The sequence below is a fragment of the Grammomys surdaster genome, unplaced genomic scaffold (genome assembly GCF_004785775.1).
Source record: "Grammomys surdaster isolate TR1022 unplaced genomic scaffold, NIH_TR_1.0 342, whole genome shotgun sequence".
Classification (NCBI taxonomy): Eukaryota; Metazoa; Chordata; class Mammalia; order Rodentia; family Muridae; genus Grammomys; species Grammomys surdaster.
In genome coordinates, this window is record NW_021604761.1 from 1,056,087 (window position 1) to 1,076,093 (window position 20,007).

Consider the following 20,007-nt stretch of genomic DNA (forward strand, 5'->3'; position numbering starts at 1 on the left):
GAGGCAGAGGCAGGCAGATCTCTTTGAGTTCGAGGCCACCCTGGTCTACAGAGTGAGTTCCAGGGCAGCCAGGGCTACACAGAGAAACCCTGTCTCGAAAAAACAACCAACTAAACCAAAACAACCAAACAGAACCCACCACCACCTGAGCCCCACTGCTCATTATAGCTCAGCTCATGTTTAACTGCTGACCCATCCTATTTCACGTAACTGAATTTGAGTTGACTTAGTGTCCAGAATTTCATATTCTGAGAAATGACTACTGAGGCTGGAGGGATGGCTCAGTGGTTAACAGTACCAGATGCTCCTCTAGAGGACCCAGGTTTGACTCCCAGCACCCACATGGTGGCTCAAAACTGTCTGTAACTCAGATTTCAAGTGATCTGTCACTCTCTTCTGGCCTCTGTGGGCACCAGACATGTGGTGGTGCCATCCCTGGGTTGGTGACAGCAGGCTGAGCACGCCAGCAAGCTGCACTCTTCCACAGCCTCTGCATCCGCTCCTGCCTCAAGGTCCCTGCCCTGTGTCAGTTCCTGCTCTGACTTCCTTCAGAGATGGAATACAGTGTGGAAGTGTAAGTCAAATAAACTCTTTCCTCCTCAACTTGCTTTTAGTCGTGGTGTTTCATCATCTCCCTAGAGACCCTAACTAGGACAGAGTCTCACTCTGCAGTCCAGGCTGGCTTTGAACTCAGCAGTAACTGCTTGCCTCAGCCTTTTGAGTGTTGAGACTATGGACACGAGCCGCCATGCCCAGCTTCAGAAATCATCACCGTAACCAAGTTATAAAGAGTAAACTTCACTGCGGCTAGATGGAGGTGGTTCAGTAAGTAAAGCTGCTTTCCAAATGTGAGTTCAACCTCCAGAACTCATGGTAGAAGAGAATCGTCTCCCACAAGTTGTCCCGACTCCAACACCTGTGCTGTGGTATGAGTGTGCTTCCCACCCCCAAACAGGTAAATTGTAATGAGTAACATCGCAAGAAAGGAAAAACATTTCAGACTTCCTGGTGAAGACACATCTCTTTGGGGGTTCCTACCGAAGTTATCAGGAAACACAGGACAAACCCGAGATGAAGGACATTCTATAGTAACTGGGAGTATGCTCCAAACATGCCAATATTGGGAAAGAAAGCCTGAACTGATCCAGAGGGGAGGACAAAACAGCTGTGTGTGTATGACAGAAGACGATATCCTGGAACAGGATGAAGCATTTCTATTTTATACATAGAAAAACACTGAGAAAACTGTCCAAATGTTAATAAAGTTTAGAGATTAAAGTATGTCATGAAGCCACTTCCTGACTAACAGTGTACCTACCATCCTGTTGCTCAGACTAAAAACAAACAAAAAACCAAAACTGTCTATAGAAGAACGTGATTTAAAAAAAAAAAAACCAAGCCTTAAATGGGGAGCTCTGAATGTGTTTGTGTATATTTTTTTTTCTGTGTAAAATTACAAAAATTAACAATACAATCACGACAGCCATAGTGGACATGCTGAATTACTCAAAATTTCATGGCAAAGCCTGAGAGTTCTCTGCTGCCTTTCTGTTATAGGCCTCATGTCTTTCACTTTCCTGCCTGTGGACAGCAACCACTGATAATGGTGACCGTAGCTGTACTGGACACCACATCAAAGCGTGGTTAAACAGAGAAGTTGACATCTGCCCTCTGGCCCGATGGTGGGATTCCCAACTGGATAGACAGTTACATGAGCTGCTCCTGGACCTTTCCTTGATGTTTGGCTCTCCTTAAGATTCTGATATTCTAATAATCTGTGAACAAAAATTCCTAAGCTAGGCCTCTACAAACTAGGAAGTATGCACGTACCAGATCCACTCTGTCTTGGTAGAGTTTGACTAGAGGAAGAGCCCATGTACATAACAAGGTCTTACTTCTCTGAGAACGTGTTGGGCTGGGGGAGGGATAGAAAGAGCGGAATACTGTGTGCAGTGGCTTGGCTCAGGCAAGCACACCACATGTTCATGAGGCTTCTAGTCACAGAAAAGTTCAATTCTTGCAAGAACTTTGCACCTCTCTTCAAAACTTGACCCCGAGAGCCTGCTATGCTAACAGGTAGTGCACCCTATGCTAAAGGGCAGCATCCTATGGCCAAGCTAGGAAAGTCCCTGAGAAGGGCCAGAAAGTAAATAATACTCTAGCAGTGTGGAGCATATGGTACCAGTGACGACACTCAATTCTGACAGGCAGAAGCTGCTAGAGATTTGAAAGCAAGTGGGTGTGGCTGTGTTCTAACAAAGGTTTATTTACTGAAAGGTTAAATTTGGTCTGGTTGGTGTGTGTCATGTGACACTCTGATGTCTACTTAGTAGGTATCTGGGGACCTTTCTGGGGACAGATATGTTGTTCCTGAACTCTCTTCTTGTTTAAAGCCTAGAGGCACAGCTCTGGGAAAATGAAGACGTTAGTGAGCTGATATTGTGTGTTCACAAGTGTTTGTGTGAGTGTGTGTGTTTGTGTGTGTGTGTACCTAGAAAGTTTTGATTTGGAGCAGTTTAAATATCCGGAAATCTTTCTATAGAACAGTTTGAGCAGTTTGGGCATCAGATGTAAATGAAAGGGCACAGTAAAGAAACTGACAACAGGACAGCTCCATTAGTAGGGATGAGAATTTTATTGTTCATAAGAAAGGGAACTGTCAAGAGGCATCTCGAGGAGTCCAGAGCTGAGAGAAAGAGAAAGCAGTCTGGATATGGCCAGGGCTAGGGAAGTGAGAGAGGGAGAGAACAGGGGAGACAGGGAGAGCAAGAGAGAGAACAGAACAGAGGGGGAGAGGGAATGAGACCAACAGGTGTTGGGGGGCATAAGAGAGCTGGGGTCGAGGTGAGAAGGGTCAGGAGGCCACATGGGAGCCTTGCTGTGTATAACAACTGTTGAGAAGGGGCTGAGGGACCCTGGAGGGTGGAACAGTCTCTCATATGCAGCCACAGGTATATGTCCGTGGAGCCATGTGTCCCTTCTGCCAGGAAAAGGGAAATGACTTTTTGTTGGCAGATGGGAAGCAGCGGCACAAGTCCTTAAATAATGCTAGCTCTCACCTAAGTGCCAGAAACCCTCCTATGGAGCAGTGTGAGTGCAATTCTGGATATCAGGACTGCCTGAGACGGAACAGGAAGTACTCCAAAACTGATGATGGGCACATGTGTGGAAAGATGGCCTGGAACCTGAAGTGGAAGAGATGAGCCATGAAGAAAGTGCTTCTGGGGTCCTGCTCCTGAGACACAGAAGCTGGAGGACTGTGCTAGAGGCTCTGCAGAGCAGGAGGACGCTAACCTGACTCAAGAACTCAGGACTACAGGGAGCTCTGGTGTAAGATGTCGGGTGAGAGGGACAGCAACTGCTGTATTACCCCAGGGAAGGTGGCAATGGGATCTGAAACCCCTAATCTAGTTCTTATGCAAACAAACTATCAACAAGAGACTCTGAATCCAAGCCTACTTCCTGTGACTGAGTGCTAAACAACAAAAGAATTCCTGAGGTTACTTCCAGTCCAAAAGGTCACATTACCTATCCTCACACCCTTTGATTACGATAACAAACTCTGATCACAAAGCCTTTGCCACCTTTTCCTTCTAACCAACATGAGTCTGTGGGTTAGAAAAACAACACAATGCAGATGAGAGGCCACGTGGTGGCAGCAACAGCAGGAGAGCCCTGAAGGGTGGTCAAAGGAGGCCCCAGGTTCTGTGGCAGCTGGGCACAGTAATCAGTGAGCTGGCCACCCGTCTGGGGAGCGGACAGCTGAAACAAGGGCCAGAAGAACCAGGGGAACCATGGCTCTGCTTCGCCCCTCCCAGTCTCCGGGCTACTCCTTATGAATCAACTGGTGTTTAGCCAACCTGGAGTGCTGGCTGTAAGCCTTCCCGCAAGCAGAGCAGGCGTAGGGCTTCTGTCCAGTGTGAGTCCTTTGGTGCTGGATAAGGACAGAACGCTGGCTGAAGGCTCTGCCACACTCACTGCACTGATAGGGCCTCTCACCAGTGTGGGTTATTTGGTGTTGAATGAGATGTGAGCTCTGGGTGAAGCCCTTGCCACACTCAACACACGTGTAGGGCCTCTCCCCAGTGTGCACTTTCTGGTGGTGAAAGAGATTTGAACTTCGGTTGAAGGCTTTGCCACATTGGTTACATTCATGAGGTTTCAAGCCATTATGAATCCTCTGGTGCTGAATGAGGGTTGAGTTCTGGCTGAAGGTCTTCCCACACTCGGCACACTCATACGGTTTTTCCCCAGTGTGGACGCGATGGTGAAGGATGAGGTTGGAGCTCCGACTGAAGGTCTTCCCACACTCGTGGCACTCGTAGGGCTTGTCTCCAGTGTGCACACCCTCATGCTGGATGAGGGCCGAGCTGTGGCTGAAGGCCTTCCCGCAGACACTGCACCCATACGGCTTCTCCCCTGTGTGAGTGAGTTGGTGCTTCCTGAGCACAGAACTGTAACTGAAGGCTTTCCCACACACACTGCACACGTGAGGCTTCTCGCCAGTGTGAATTCTCCGATGCTGAACGAGGCTAGAACTCTGGCTAAAGGCTTTGCCACAGTCACTGCACGGATAAGGCTTCTCTCCGGTGTGAACCCTGTGATGCTTAATGAGGTTTGAGATGCGGCTGAAAGACTTGCCGCACTCACTACACTCATAGGGTTTCTCTCCAGTGTGAACCCTCTGATGCTTCCTGAGGTGTGCACTCTGGTTAAAGGCTTTCCCACACTCACTGCACTTGGAAGGCTTCTCACCTGTGTGAACCCTGTGGTGTTTGGTGAGGTGTGAGCTCCGCCTGAAGGCTCTTCCACACTGGCTGCATACATACGGTTTTTCTTCAGAATGGATTCTTTGATGCTGGGTGAGGTTTGAGCTCCACCTAAAAGCCTTGCCACATTCACCGCATTCATAAGGCTTCTCCATCATGTGAGACTTTTGGTGTTCTTTAAGGCTTGAGTTCTGGCTGAAGGCTTTTCCACATCCGTTATACATATAATATTCACTGTGCTGGTGAACCTGATGCCTGTCAAAGTCTGTGTGCTCTGGAAGGACTTTTGTACGCTTGCCACACTGGTAGGCTTTCACAGGTAGGCAAGGTTGTCACTGTTTTTTAAGAACAGAGTTTTGGCTAAAGGACTTTCCACATTCAAAACACATTAAAGACTTCTCTCCAGAGTTGGCTCCCTGATGCCAAGCGAGGTCAAGGTTTCCTCGGGATGCCTTCCCACACTCAGGACATGTGAATGGGCTTTCAGGTGTAGGAAGCCCCTCCTGGCCAGTTAGGTCCCTATTGTGCTGAATGTTCTCTGAGGTGGAGTATGGATGTGGCCTCTCTTCTGTAGAGACTTCCTGACACACTAATGGGCTTGGGCTCAAACTGAAGTTTTTGTCGAAACCCTTACAAATCAGACCTTTCTCTCCTAAGGGGCTCTTCAGAAACGTGGTCATTGGTGTGAGGTCTTCCTGTCAGTAGAGGGGCTGGAGCAGGCTCTCAGCTTCGGAGACATTTCAGCCACTTTCTAATAGTCCATCAGTGATCCCTCCAAACTTAGGAGACGGAGAAACATCACCAACAAACGATTGTTGGTATTACTGCCTGTGACTCCAAATCTTCAGAAATGTGCTCCTTGGGATAAGAAGTCTTCTCCTCAGTACTGCAACCTGAAACAACACACACTAAGTCAAAGGCCGTGACTGGAGCAGGGAACAGACAAACCTACAGCACTGCTGGCCTCACCCCTGTGGAGAAGCAACAGGAGCAGGGAACCCCGATCTTATGGAAGGCCTAGGGGAGGCCCTGGCTGATAAGACTGCACAGGAGCTGAAGACCAGCAAGCGCCACCCGCCATTCTAAGACTCCACACAGCAAGGACGCACTTTGAGCTGAGCCATTGGCTCAGGACAAGATTCTGAGCATCCTTCAGCTGCTCCTTCAGATCACACTCAGCAAATTCTATTGGCTCTACCTAAAAATAGAATAAAGTATAAAATAAATAACATTTAGTATTATTAATTATATATAATATAAATGTATATATTAAATAAGATATACCATCATGTATATTTAATATAGATTAATGTATTAATGTAAATATATAAAATATAAAATAAAAGCACCCAAGCCCAGGAACTCCTTACCTTTCCCACATGTAAAAGGAACTACCACAGGTACGCACACAAAGTTTTGAAAAATTTACCATGTGTGCATGTCATGATGCCCATGTGGTGGTTACAGGACAACTTACTGAAGTTGGTTCTCCCAATCTTTCTGCTTCCTAAGTGCTAATCTAAGGTTTGTACCTGGCATATCTGTGCAGGTCATGTATTTTTTTTTTTTAATATTTACTGACTTCATCTGTATGTGTGTGCTTGAGTTTATGTATGTGCACCATGTGTGTGCAGGTGTCCACAGGGGTCAGAAGAGGACACTGGATGCTCTGGCACTGGAGTCCAGGCATCTAGGAGCTGCCTGATGCAGGTGCTGGGACCCAAACCCCAGTGCTCTTACCATTGAACTATTTCTCCGGCATCTATATACGCTATTTTTAAAACGACCTTTAAGAACTTGGGATACAGATCAGTGGGAGAACACTCGCTTAGCAAGCACAAGAGTCTCTTTGCACCCAAGCACTTAATAGAAAACTTCAGGGTGTGTGAATCAGGCCTGGAATCTAGGGTTTGGAGGGCTGATGCAGGAAGACTGTCACATGTTCAAGGGAAGGTGGTCTACACAGTGAGTTCAAGGTACCTGGGTTACAGAGTGAGAGCCAAATCCCTCAAGTCTGACCGTAGCTTATAGGCTCAAAAAGGTCTGTTAGTTGGATTTGATGACCCTGACTAAGATGAAATGTCACTGGAGTAGACCAAGAGATATGGCAATAGGGAAGGAACTTTCTTGCTTGCGCCATTACTTAATGAGTCTTTTATTAAGAAACAACCGTGAGCCCACACAGGGTGTGAGTGTGCACGCCTTCAGTATCAGCTCTGAGAGGCAGAGACGGGTGAACCTCTGTGGGCAAGGCCAATCTGGTCTCCATGGAGAGCTCCAGGACAGCCAGGGGCTACATAGCGAGACTCAAAACAACAGCAACAAAAGAGTGAATCCACTAGTCTAGCCATGGTGGTACATACCTTTAAACACAGTACTCAGGAGACACAGGGAGCCAGAGATACAGAGACTCTGCAAACAGACAGACAGACACAACCAAGAGCATTATAGATTTTATTCATTTGTTTACATAGGGTCCCAGTATGTGGTTTTGGCTAGCCTCAAATTCACTAAAACCAGATTGACCTTGAACTTAGAGGTCTACCTGCTTCTGCCTCCTCCTGCATGCCGGGATTTTAAAGGTATGTGCTACTATGTCCAAGTAGCTAGGTTTTTTTTTTTTTTTTTTTTTTTTTAAGAATGTGTGTATATCGGGGGGATTTTGCCTGCACATCTATCTGTGTATCACATGTACGGTATGCCTGAGAGGTCAGAAGAGGCTGTTGCATCCTCTTGGAACTCGAGCTATAGACTGTTGTTAGTAGTCATGTGGGTGCTAAGAATTGAACCCAGTCTTCTGGATGAGTAGTCAGTGTTCATAACCACTGAGTCATCTCCCCAAGCCTGTAAACTGTGCTTGTTTTAAGACCTTTCAGAACAGTGGTTATCAACCTATGGATCAAGAACCCCTTTGGGGCCCATATCAAATATTTATGTTATGATTCATAATAGCGGCAAAATTACAGTTATGAAGTAACAACAAAACAAAGGGTGTTCCAGGACGGTCAAGACTATTACACAGAGAAACCCTGTCTCAACCCCTCCAAATCCCACACCAACTAACCAACCAAAACAAAAAACTACCCTCTCCCCCCAAAATCCAAGGGCTCATGGCAAAGCATGTACCTAGAAAAGTGCTTTCTCTGCAGGGAAACCACCGACATCAGGTTTTACTGAATACCATTTTAAGGTGGAAATGTATTCAATGCACCTTCTGCACATCCTAGCTCAGTGACACAGTACAATGTAAAATATGGATTATCTTCATGGGGGTGTGGTTGACTGGTACCTGGGACTTGCCGCTGCCACCTGGAATCAGAGTGTGCAGTATTACATATTGTTCTTTTAGATAAAAACCTAAAATATGGTTTCTAGTGAGTGGATTTGTTTGTGCCGCTGTAAACACTTTTAAGCCAAACTGCAGTGTGTTGGTGACTATAAAAATTTGTTGTAGTACTGTCTTTGATTCTCTTGCATATTTATCTAGGAGTTAACTTTCTGGCACGTGGCAATGCAAGGTTTAAACTTTTGAGGAATTGCCAAATCAGTTCCCATAGTGGCCAAACCATGTTACATCCCACCATAACTATATAAGCCTCCCAGCGTTTCCACATCCTCCTGAATAGATGAACTACTTACTGTGTTTTCCTTTAAGACTTGTATGCTTTTGAGACAATGTTTTTGCTATGTGGCCTTGAGATTACAAGTGTGTACCACCATACCCTCGACTTTGTACATGACTAACACAGTGATCTAACTGCATTCCTTGCATGGGCCTATCTGCTTGTCCCAGTACGTCAAAGGGCTCTTTCCTCTTTAGTTAAAAGGCCTTGGCACCTTCCCTGAAAAATCAATCGGCTACGGAGATGTGTGCTACTTCTAGACTTTGGATTCTCTTTATGCCAGGACCAAGTTGTTTTGACTATTGAAGCTTCATAAAAAGCTTGAAATTTGAAGGTGTGAGTTTTCCAATTTTGGTTTTTAAGATTGCTTTGGATGTCCAGGGCCCTTTAAATGCCTTATGAATAGGAAAATATTTTTTGGTAGTTTCTGCCACAAAGGCTTCTAGAATTTTAAGAACTGGAGTGAATTTGTACATCATTTTAGGTAGCCTACACATCTTTTTTTTTTTTTGGTTTTTCGATAATCTACACATCTTAACACTGTTGTCTTCCAATGTGTGAATACAGTCCATCCATTTGTCTCTCCTTCTTTTTGGCAGCTCTCAGTGGACATTCCCCCTTCTTGGTTGAATTTATTCCTAGTGTTCTCCCCTTTAATTGCTACTATACTCAGTGTAATTACTTTGGTTTTGTTGTGGTTTGAGTATGAATGGTGTCCATAGACCCACATTAGAATGCTTAGCTATAGGGAGTGGTGCTATCTGAGAAGGACTGGAGGTGTGGCCTGTTGGAGGAGGTGTAACCTTGTTGGAGGAAGTGTGTTGCTGAGGGAAGGCTTTGAGGTTTCAAAAGCCCGTGTCAGGCTGAGTTTCTCTCTTTCTCTCTGCCCTTGGATCCAGATGTGGCTCTCAACCACTGCTCCAGCACCTGGTACCATGCATATGTGCATTTGGCCATGCATGCTCCCGGTCATGATAATGGCCCAAGTCTCTGAAGCTGTAAGCAAACCTTCATTTATTTATAAGAGTTGCCTTGGTCATCGTGTCTATTCATAGCAATAGGAGAGTGACTAAGAGAGTTGGGGTTTTGTTTTGTTTAGTTTTTAAGACAGAGCCTTTCTATTTAGCCCTGGCTGTTCTGGAACTCTCTCTGTAGAGCAGGCCGGCCTAGAACTCAGAGATCCTCCTATCTCTGCCTCCTGAGTGCTGGGATTAAAGGCGTGCACCATCACCACCCAGCTGGACTCTTTAAATCTCTTTAGATTGTTCACTCCTCATGTAAAGAAACTGACTGTTGATCTTTTACTTGCAATCTGTTGAGTTAGCTCTAGTATTTTTTGTGAAAAATTTTTTGAGATTTTTCCCCCTCTCTATGGCTTTAAAGTCTCATGCAAATAGTTTCATACATTTCTTTCTAATCCATGAATTTTAAAATGTTCATTTGTCTAACTCCACTGGTAAGACTATTGTAATGATGAATAGCAGCTGTGAGGCAGGAACCTTGTCTTGTTCCTGTGCTCAGGGAGGCTCTCACTACTGAGGGGGAGGTCAGCTATGACTCTCCTAAGTTCCGTTTAGCATGGTGAAGAGGGTCCTGTCGCTTACAGACTTTCTGGGTATTATTTTCCAAGTGCTGTCTGCAGGGCAGCTAGGTTTTGTTAAATGGCTTTCCCACTTTGACTTTATCTGTAAATTACACTAGTGGATTTCCTGTTAGATTGTCCTTCTACGCCTGGCTGTATGGTCATGGAATACACTTTAAACACACAATCCGGCTCACCATCATTTCACTCAGTTTTGTATTTCTAACCATAAAGGCTACTAGTTTCTAAGTTTTTCTTATTTATTTTAAAAAGTGGTGCAGGGGATTGAACCCAGTGCCCAGTGCATACTAGTTAAGAGATTTACTATTGAGCTATAGCCCTTAAAAAAAGAAAAGAAAAGAAAAGATTTGGTTAGCAGGGCTTGATGATGCACACATAGCACTCAGGAGGCAGAGGCAGGGGGATCTCTGTGAGTTTGAGGCCAGCCTGGTCTACAGAGTGAGTTCTAGGACAGATAGGGCGACACAGAAAAACTGTCTCAACAACAACAACAGTTTGGTGAAAATATTTCCACTTTCATTTTTGATTTTAGTTGTGTCTTTTTTTTTTCTTACTCTAAAAACTTAACAGTTTTCTAGTAATTAACTTTGTTAATTTTAATTCTTTATTTGCCTCCATTTCTGCTGGCATGCTTTATAGGTTCACAAGATTTAAAAGCTAGCTTACTGATTCTTTCTTCCTTCCTTTCTTCCTTTCTTCCTTCCTTCCTTCCTTCCTTCCTTCCTTCCTTCCTTCCTTCCTCTCTCTCTCTCTCTCTCTCTCTCTCTCTCTCTCTCTCTCTCTCTCTTTCTTTCTTTCTTATATGTAAGTACACTGTCACTGTCTTCAGACACCCATATGAAGGCATCAGATCTCACTGCAGATGGTTGTGAGCTACTATGTGGTTGCTGGGATTTGAACTCATGACCTCTAGAAGAGCAGTCAGTGCTGAGCCATCTCACCAGCCCCGATTCTTCTTTTCTAAAGCATCATTTGTTACTATTGCACGTGTGAATGAATATGCTCTGTGGGGATGCAGTGTGCTGTGGAGGCCAAGGACAAGTTAGTGGGGTTCTCTCTCCTCTCCTTCACATGGTTTGGGGGATGGGCCTGAGGCTGGTAAGCTCTGCACAGCAAGCTCCTTTACCAACTGAGCCATCTCACCAAACCACCTCCTTCCTTTTTTCTCTTAAAATATTTATTTTCATTTCTATGTGTGCTGCACGTGTATAGGTCCCCGTGGAGGCTGGAAGTCAGATGTCCAAGTGCCTGGAGCTGAAGTGACAGACATGGTGAACTGCTACATGTGGGTGCTGGGAACTGAACTCGATTGTCTGGAAATGTAGCAAGGTACTCTTGAGCACTGGGTCATTTCTCCTGCCTCACTCCTCCTTTTAGATGACAGCGTCTATTGCTAGACCCACATGGCCCTTGCTACATCTCATAACTGTCTCAGGTTATTTTCAATCACTTATTTTTAGGCATTGTCTAATTTTCCTTGTGATTTCTTTGTTGATCCACTGGTAGATTTATATCTACAACTCTGTAAAATTTCCAGTTTTTCAGCTGTTATTGGCTATAGAAGACATTCATATTATTTTAATAATTTAAAGTTTATTGAGACTTACTTTGTTTTCTGACATATGGCTAGTCTCAGACATGTTGGTATCTGTCTTTGGTATATTTTTCATGCTTTTCTTTTTGAAATCTTCTATTGAAACATTCTTTTGTATTCAACTTTTTTCTTAGTAAAGTGCCATTTTGGTTTTCTCCTTTTTGTGTGAATTTGTTAGGTGTTTACTTAATATTTATTATGGAGTTATAAAGAATACCCTAGAACAATGATGCCAAAAACTCTTCCCTATGTATCTGTTATTCTTATAATTTGTTACCACAAATTCTACCTTTATGGGTCAAAGGGTTATTAGACTAGACAGTTAGCTCAGTAGGAGGTGCACATTTAGAACTGCATGAGGCATGGGGGTGTGTGTGTATGTACATCCTCAGCATGTATACATGCATACATATGTGAATATATATATGCACATACATACATATGTATATATAATATATATGCATATATGTGTGTGTGTATATATACATATATATATGCATCTTAGAGGAAAGGCATATTCATGATAACTCTCCCCACAGACTATTGTTTATCTGGAATGTCTTTTTTTTTTTTTTTTTTTTTTTTTGGTTTTTCGAGACAGGGTTTCTCTGTGTAGTCCTGGCTGTCCTGGAACTCACTCTGTAGACCAGGCTAGCCTCGAACTCAGAAATCCGCCTGCCTCTGCCTCCCAAGTGCTGCAAGTGCTGGGATTAAAGGCGTGCGCCACCACCGCCCGGCTATCTGAATGTCTTAACGACTCCTTCATTCTGTGCCTTTGTTGCTTACAAATTCTTGGGTGACAGGTCCACTGGCACTTTCAATATGTCTTACTCCTATGGCTTCTTGACTTATCACTTCTCCCCTTCAGGTCACTAGTGTCACTATGTGGACCTCACAACTTTCCGGGGATCCTCTAGCCTCTCACATGCTGGCATCACAGATACAAGCCATCATGCCCCATTATAATGTGATAATAGCTAAACACCTTTGTTCTTATCATGTTCAAACTGTCTGTCTTTCATCAATTTAATTATAATGGCCTTTGTGTGGATCTTTAAATTTATCCTCCAGAGTTTGTTGGGCCTGGGTCTGTAGACTGAGGCCTCTCATCAAATGTGGGAGATTTTCAGCCCCCATCACACATATCCTTGTCTGTCTCTTCTCTTTTTTGGGTCCACAGAAGACATGCTGGCACACCTGATGAGGCCCTCTGGGCACTTTCTGTTCCTCAGACTGGCCGACTCTACCGTCAGAACCTGAAATTTCCTCATCCTTTCTCCCCCCTGCTCAGACGGGCCACTGAGATGGTCCAGTGACTTTTCATTTGAGTGGTCTTTTTGGTATTCGATTTTACACCAGGCTCCTCTCCACTGGAAGTCTCCTTTCAATGCTTCTTGCCTCCCTTAGTTTCTTTAAGCTCTGCTCGTGGTTTCTTCCAGCTCTCTGAGTGCATTTAAGGCAGGAGACTTAAAGTCTTTTTTGTTTTTCCTTTTGTTTTTTCAAGACAGGTTTTCTTTGTGTAGGCACTCTGTAGACTAGGCTGGTCTCGAACTCACAGAGAACCGCCTGCCTCCCAAATGCTGGGATTAAAGGCATGCACCACCATCACCAGATCACAGTCTTTATCTACTAAGCCCAATTTTGGGGTTTTCTCAAAGATATTTTGTACCTTTTTTTTTTTTTTGAGTTTGAATTGCTAAAAGCTAGATTTTTGTATAGTATAATGTAAATTTGTTGTTAAATTTCTACTTTTAAAGTTTATTGGTTTTTTTTGTTTGTTTGTTTTTGTTTTGCTTTTGGGAGACTGGATATCACTATTCAGTCTTGGCTGGCCTGCAGCTGCTATGTAGATCAGGCTGGCTTTGAACTCCCAGAGATCTGCCTGCCCCTGCCTCCTGAGTGCTTGGACTAAAGGCATTCAATATTATGCCTGCCAAGGTTTACTTTTCTGTCCTTGATTGTGGAAGAGTACCATAGTCTATACATTTAGTGACTTATTTCCCACCAAATTATTTTTACAAGGGCTATTCCTGATGGGATATATTGTTGTGACAAGAACAAACATCCTCAGACATTGTGGGCAATTTTTTTTTTTTGCATTTGCATTTGCACTTGCTAGGAATCTAACCTCGTATCTTCCATATCCTAAGCAAACATTACCACTGAACTCCATCAGTAGCCCTCAGCTAGTGTTTCAGCTGAGACTTCCTTAAATAGCATGAACCAAAGTAACACAAAGCTTCCCTGGTCTATGAACTGCCTCTGCCTAGGGACACTCCTTTGGTATTATTAACAATAGTTTCTCAGTTTCTGTGTCAACTGGAGATCTGCTGGAGTTGAGCATACAGTCTTTTTAAGTCTTTTCTGGGCTCCTACCGTACGCTGGACACGTGAGCGGCTTTCTAAAGTCTTCAATTCTGCTTCTGGATTCTCTCATTCCCCCCAAGAAACTGTCTTCCCAGCTTTTCTTCCTCAGCTGTTAGTAGTTGACTACACATTCACAATGAACAATAAACCAAGTGTTTCCTTTAGGGTTACAATGTTTCTGAGCTGACTGTTTTCATGTCCTATGTTGACTTAGGCAGAAGAGATAAGTGTCTGGTACTAGTCCTTTCAGGGAAGCCCAGACGTGTTAGGGCCAGAAAGTTCTAAGCAAGACATGCTGTTCCCTGTGGAACTTGGGATCCAGGTCTTACACTGGCAGTGCAGGTTTCCTGCTCTCAGGGGCTGGGGTCCAGGTGGCAAGAACACAAGGAAGTGTTCCTTCCACTCTACAGCTGCCTCGCTATTTACTCTTTCATTTGTTGTGGCAAACCTGTGACATTTTTCTAGATTTCTAAAAAAGTTGACAGTTTCTAGTTTATTTAAAAATTTATGTTGGAAAGCAGGTCCCACCTTACCCATTTGTTCCACAGCGGCTTAAACTTGTTCAATTAAGTTATGTGTATGGGTGTTTTGCTTGCACGAATGCATGCACACCACGCATGAGTAGTGCCTGAAGACGTCAGAAGAGGGTTTTGGATGCCCTGGAACTGGAGTTTGGATGGTTGCAAGCCACCCTTGTGGTGTTGAGAACTGATGCCTGGTCCTCTGCAAGAGCAAGTGATCTTAAGTGCTGAGCCAGCTCTCCAGTCACCAACAGTGGCTTTTAGAATATGAGTCAAAACAAAAACAGAAAAGATGGAGACAGAACCAAAACAGACTGAGTCCCTATCAGCACATCAGCACAAGCCTCCAGCCCACTCTGGAAGGGCTCTATGCTTCCTATCCTTTGCAAAGACCTCTTGGCAAGATGCTTAACATCTTGCGTCTGCTCGGCCTGGTCGGTAGGTCTATTCTCAGGCCACTCTGGGACCTTCTCTCGCTCTGGGACCCTCTCTCGTCTCTCCAGCCCCTCCCATTTACAGCATGCTCTGTTTAGCCTATGCTGATCTGTACACGGTCTGCGCCGTTCCCACCCTTAGCCCGGTCATCCCTTTCTGCACAGGTGAGCTGGTAAGGAGTCTTTTCGAAGAGCTCTCTGAAGGGCTCTGAGTGGGATGGGAACAACAAAGCCATGTGAATGTAGCCAGGAGAAACCAGGACGGGGTGATGCAGAGAGCTGTGGCCAGGCTGGCTCTGGGGTCAGGCCTACAGGGCAAAGCAAAGAATTCAGACAGCTGTTATAGCACACTCTCGGTGTTAGAAGGACAATGAAGGTTCTACTTACGGTACAAGGGGCTAAGAGAAGCCAACTCCCTGGCATCCAGCCCTGGCCTCTTGAGTCCATGCACAAAGCACAAGATAGATGACTGACTCCTTAAAGGTAAGCTTCAGGTGGTGTGGCCATCATCACTCCAGAATGAGGACACCAATGGGGAACCAGTTCCCAGTACCTAGCTGCTGATGGTGAGGGTGGATGGCTTCCAATTTAACAGCGTGGCAGCAGAGAGGCCCACAGACTGAAGATCCAGAGTGGGTCACAGCAGAGTGTCACTCAGACAGGCTTGGGCTGCAGGAGCCCAAGGAGCTGGTCCAGGAGCTGAGGGCTCAACCTCTCTGCCTCCTTGGAATGCACTCTGAGGCTGGGCATAGGTGACACCTGCAGACGACCAGAGAGGACACAGTCAGTGTACACAGAAGCTAGTACCAGGTTCCACTATCCTACAAGAGAGAAGGTTTTTCCTCTACCTTTCATTATAGATATGAAGACTAGGTATGTTGATCCCCAAGGCAAAGCGAGCCCCTGGTGCATGGCAAGTGTCTCATTGAAAGGCTCAGACTAACATAAAGAGGGAACAGCCCTGACAAAGCCTTTTCAGTGGTGGGCCCTTCTACTCCTGGCTCCTGACACACAGTCCTATGGAGTGTGACATCCAAGACCACATGCTGTGAGGAAGCGGCAGCCCTAAAGGTCTGAAATGTCAAGGGTGGCAGATACAGCAGCCACAGCAGCTGACATGCTCAGCGCTTGCCAATCTTAGCAGTCAGGTTTGCTTGAGATGCGTGTGGCGGCAGTCGTGATGGGTACCTTTGTTTCTACCCTCCCGCTCTCCCGCTGCAGCAACCATCCATTCCCTCAGCCTCTCACTCTCTCTTTTCTGCTGGTGTCCCAGGGTTCACTTCTGTACCTACTTTAAATCCCTACTGATTTTTATCTTGTCCCAAGGTAACAACACCCTTTATCCTGTGGCGTCTCTTAAATGTGTGCTCATCTCCAGTCTCCTCGCTCTGGGCAGAAGACGGAGCTCGCCCACCTGGAGGCACACTGGCTCTTCACAAAGATAAACTGCTGACTGCCCCTAGCTCCTCTCTACTCCTGCCTTGCCCCCAGAGGCATTAGGGAAAGGAGTTTGACGTTTCTCGGTCCTTCCACCACTGCATCCAACATGGTCCATCTCTAGGCTAGAGAAAACGCAGGAAATGTTGGTAGAAACCTCTAGTAGATGATACCTGTCCATTTATGACCTGTATTTCTCCTCTTGGGTACTTTTTTTTTTTTTTTTAAGAATTATTTCCTAAACGGGGTGTAGTGGAGGCATGCCTTTAGTCTCAGCATTTAGGAAGCAGAAACAGATGGATCCTTGAGTTCAAAGACAGCTTGGTCTACAAAGCAAGTTCCAGGAGAGCCAGGGCTACACAGAGAAACCCTGTCTTGAAGAACAGTGACAAACAAACAAACAAACAAACAAACCAACGCATGTTTCCTGAATACCAACTATATTGCTTGTTCCTTGGGGTAACAGCAGGGATAGAAGATCATAGTAAATGCATCAGTTCAATAGATAGGGCAGCAGAGGGAAGTAGAAGAGGTTTAGCTACATAGTAGAGTAGGCCTCACTGAAGAGGTGACCAGAAGGTGACGGGAGAGTGGTAGAAGTGAAGGAAATGGGAAGGGCAGAGGCACGCAGGGCGGGTCCTAGGAGCAACGGCCTGGATAGCGGGAAAACCAGGAAGCAGAGCACATGGCAGAGGTCCCATAGGCCTGCTCTCTGAAATGCTGGCTCTGTAGCACAGGTCTGTGAGGCCAGAAGGGGCTCAGAGGGTAACACTGTACCCCCTACCCCACACACACCCTGTGTAAGACAACAGGCTGTCCAAACGCAGTGTCTTTGGCCAATGGGCTCTTCCTTCTGTTTCCCTGGGAGGAAGGATGCTCTGTTGTTTCAGGATGAGGTAAAGCTGAGTGGGATACCATGAGGCAACAACCTGTCACCTGTGGAGTGTGGCGAAGAGGCTCCAGGAAGGGGCTGGGCAATGGCTTCCCTGAAGGGTGTCAGGAGGATGGTATGACACTGGGATACACTGTTCTGGACGGCGCTGGACCGAGATCGGAGGAACTCACAGCTAGTCGTCAGAACGAGGTCAGACAGCAAGTGGTCAGAGAGAGGTCAGAGGGCAAGTTTAAGGACAGAGCTGAGAGGGATGGCCCTTGAGGATAGAATCTAAGAGGCTTCGGCTGCCTGATGAAAGAAGGCATAGCTCGTCTTTCTGTACTTTTTCCAGAAGCAAAACAACTCCTCTCATGATGGTTTGAATGAGAAACACAACCCCAACCCCTGTAGGCTTGGTTTTGGGTGGGGCTGTTTGGGGAGGGTTGAGTGGTGTAATCTCGCTGGGGTGGGTTTTGAGATCAAGCCCTCACTCTACACTGGGTTCTCCCATTGCTTTGTGCTTGCATCTGAAGATGTGGGTTCTCAGCTTCCCATCTTAGCTGCCATGCCTGCTCCTTACTGCCACGCCTCCCTGGTGTGATACACTCTTATTTCTCTGGAACAGAAGTCCAGAATAAAGTCCTTCTTGTATAAGTTGCTTTGGGAGTGATATTTTTATCACAGCAACAAGAAAATAATGAACACAACTCTCTTTCCTAGTTTCTAGTGTATCCATCAGATTACTCTAGACTTACACAAGCATATATACATCTTTTGGTCCTTCTTGTTATCAAGTGTACCCAAGTGTGCTCTTGCTTCAACCATCTCGTCCAGAGGTCACATACTCAATCTGTGGTCGGCCATGTCTCAATCCCCAGAACCTGTAGATACACTACACCACAGGGCATGGGAGATTTCACAAAAGTAATTGGACCCTTGTGTGTCCAATCTATTAACACCAACCAGTAAAGGCCCTCATAAGCCAATGGTAGTATCTAGATGTGCAGCCACGTTAGGAACCTCCAGGATTACAGGCTGCTCTGTCCAGAATGAAAAGAAATATAAACCACAAGGTAACCGATCTTGCCAATGACCCGAATAAACTTTTTTTTTTAAAGATTTGTTCATTTTATGTATGAGTACACTGTTGCTGTCCTCAAACACACCAGAAGAGGATCCCATTATAGATGGTTGTGAGCCACCATGTGGTTGCTGGGAATTGAACTGAGGACCTCTGGAAGAGCAGTCAGTGCTCTTAACCTCTGAGCCATCTCTCCAGCCCCGACCCGAATAAACTTAGAAGCATTTTTTTTTTTTCTTGGCTAAAGGCTGAGTTAACTGAAAGATTCAACATTACACTACCTCAGCAGGATTCCCACCACCACCATCACCACCTCAATCTCAATAACAGGTACAAAATTTTTCCTTCTTGGAACCGGCTCCACCGATCCACCACTGTTGGGCAAGGATAGAACACCAGGCGCGGCCCTAAACCAATGAACGAACCCCCAGGCTGTGTTCTTCTCTAACATCAACTTTAAGTTCTCTGGTCCAGAGCTCCTTCGTCGCATACCTGTCAAGTCCCCACCTCCAGCACAAACCCTCACACACATCCTCACAAACCCTCCAGAGGTTCCAACTCTGCCCCAGTTCGAACCAGCGCCGCGCTGTGCGCAGCTAAATCCGCATCCCGACGCCTCCACGCTGCACTGGGGACACCAGATGACAGTTCCCAGGCGGAGGCTTCGTCTAGTGAACTCACCTAGGGGGGGAACGTACCGGCGGAGCTTATAGGAGGGACCATTACCATAGTCTACGGCCCAAATCAACCGCAACCGACCCTCCAAGTCCCGCCCGACTTCCGGCCTGAGGCCCCGCCCCGTGCCCCTCCGCATGGCCGCTCTATACCCCAGCAAGTCTGGGGGACTCAGGCGACTCGATGGTTCAAAGCTGCACCCTGTGAACGCCGCCTCCCCTTACTGATGATATAAGGGGTCTCAATGGACCCGAGCACACAAGGAAGTTTCAACTTAGTAAGAGGATACCATCAGGAGCATATAAGAACTAAATATCTCTGGGTAATGGGAAATTTTAATTCAAAGGCCCCAGGAGTTAAAACAGATTGCTTAAAAAGCAACATAGTTGATGGATAGCTCAGCAGCAGAGAGAGCACCAGGCCGCGGCTTCAGTGTCTAGTACTGGCAAGATGAAGAGCACTTAAGAACGAATCAGCGATTTGACAGGCAAGTCAATAAAAAACCCAAATTCCTTAAGCAGGTAGTTTAGTTTTTTTTGTAGGAGTGTTCATAGGACAGTTACAAAACTTAATGCTTGTTTTATAGACATATTAGACAACTGTTGTTATGTAAAATATTCACACAACAAGCCTTGTTGGAGTTTCAGAAACATTGACTAGATAACCTTATAAAAATTACCTAGAAATTTGTAACTATAAAGCAAAGTAAACAAGGGGCTGGAGAGATGGCTCAGCAGTTAAAGACACTGGCTGCTCTCCCAGGGGTTTTGATTCCTAGTAATCTCGTAGTTCACAAATACGTGTGAATCCAGTCCTGGCAGATCTGCAGCCCTCTGGTCTACCTGGGCACTAGGCACACAAGCCCTGCATAGACATACAAGCAGACAAAACATCCATGCACATAAAATTAAAAAAAAAATCACATTAAAAAAGTAAACACTTCTCACATGTGTACTCAAGAGAAAACTATTTTTGTTAATGAAGACTAAAGTATTTATCCTAAACTAGCTTTTTTTTTTTTTGACTAGC

General features: G+C 45.5%; 1 protein-coding gene across 1 annotated transcript; it reads right to left on the reverse strand.

Moving 5' to 3' along the window:
- Positions 1-2,616: 2,616 nt before the first annotated feature.
- Positions 2,617-19,117, reverse strand: Znf16 (zinc finger protein 16). Its single transcript, XM_028778846.1, is given in 5 exon segments — positions 2,617-5,587; positions 5,589-5,662; positions 15,465-15,557; positions 15,560-15,670; positions 18,985-19,117. Coding segments are annotated over 5 exon segments (2,172 nt in total). The 3' UTR covers positions 2,617-3,826.
- Positions 19,118-20,007: the final 890 nt, after the last annotated feature.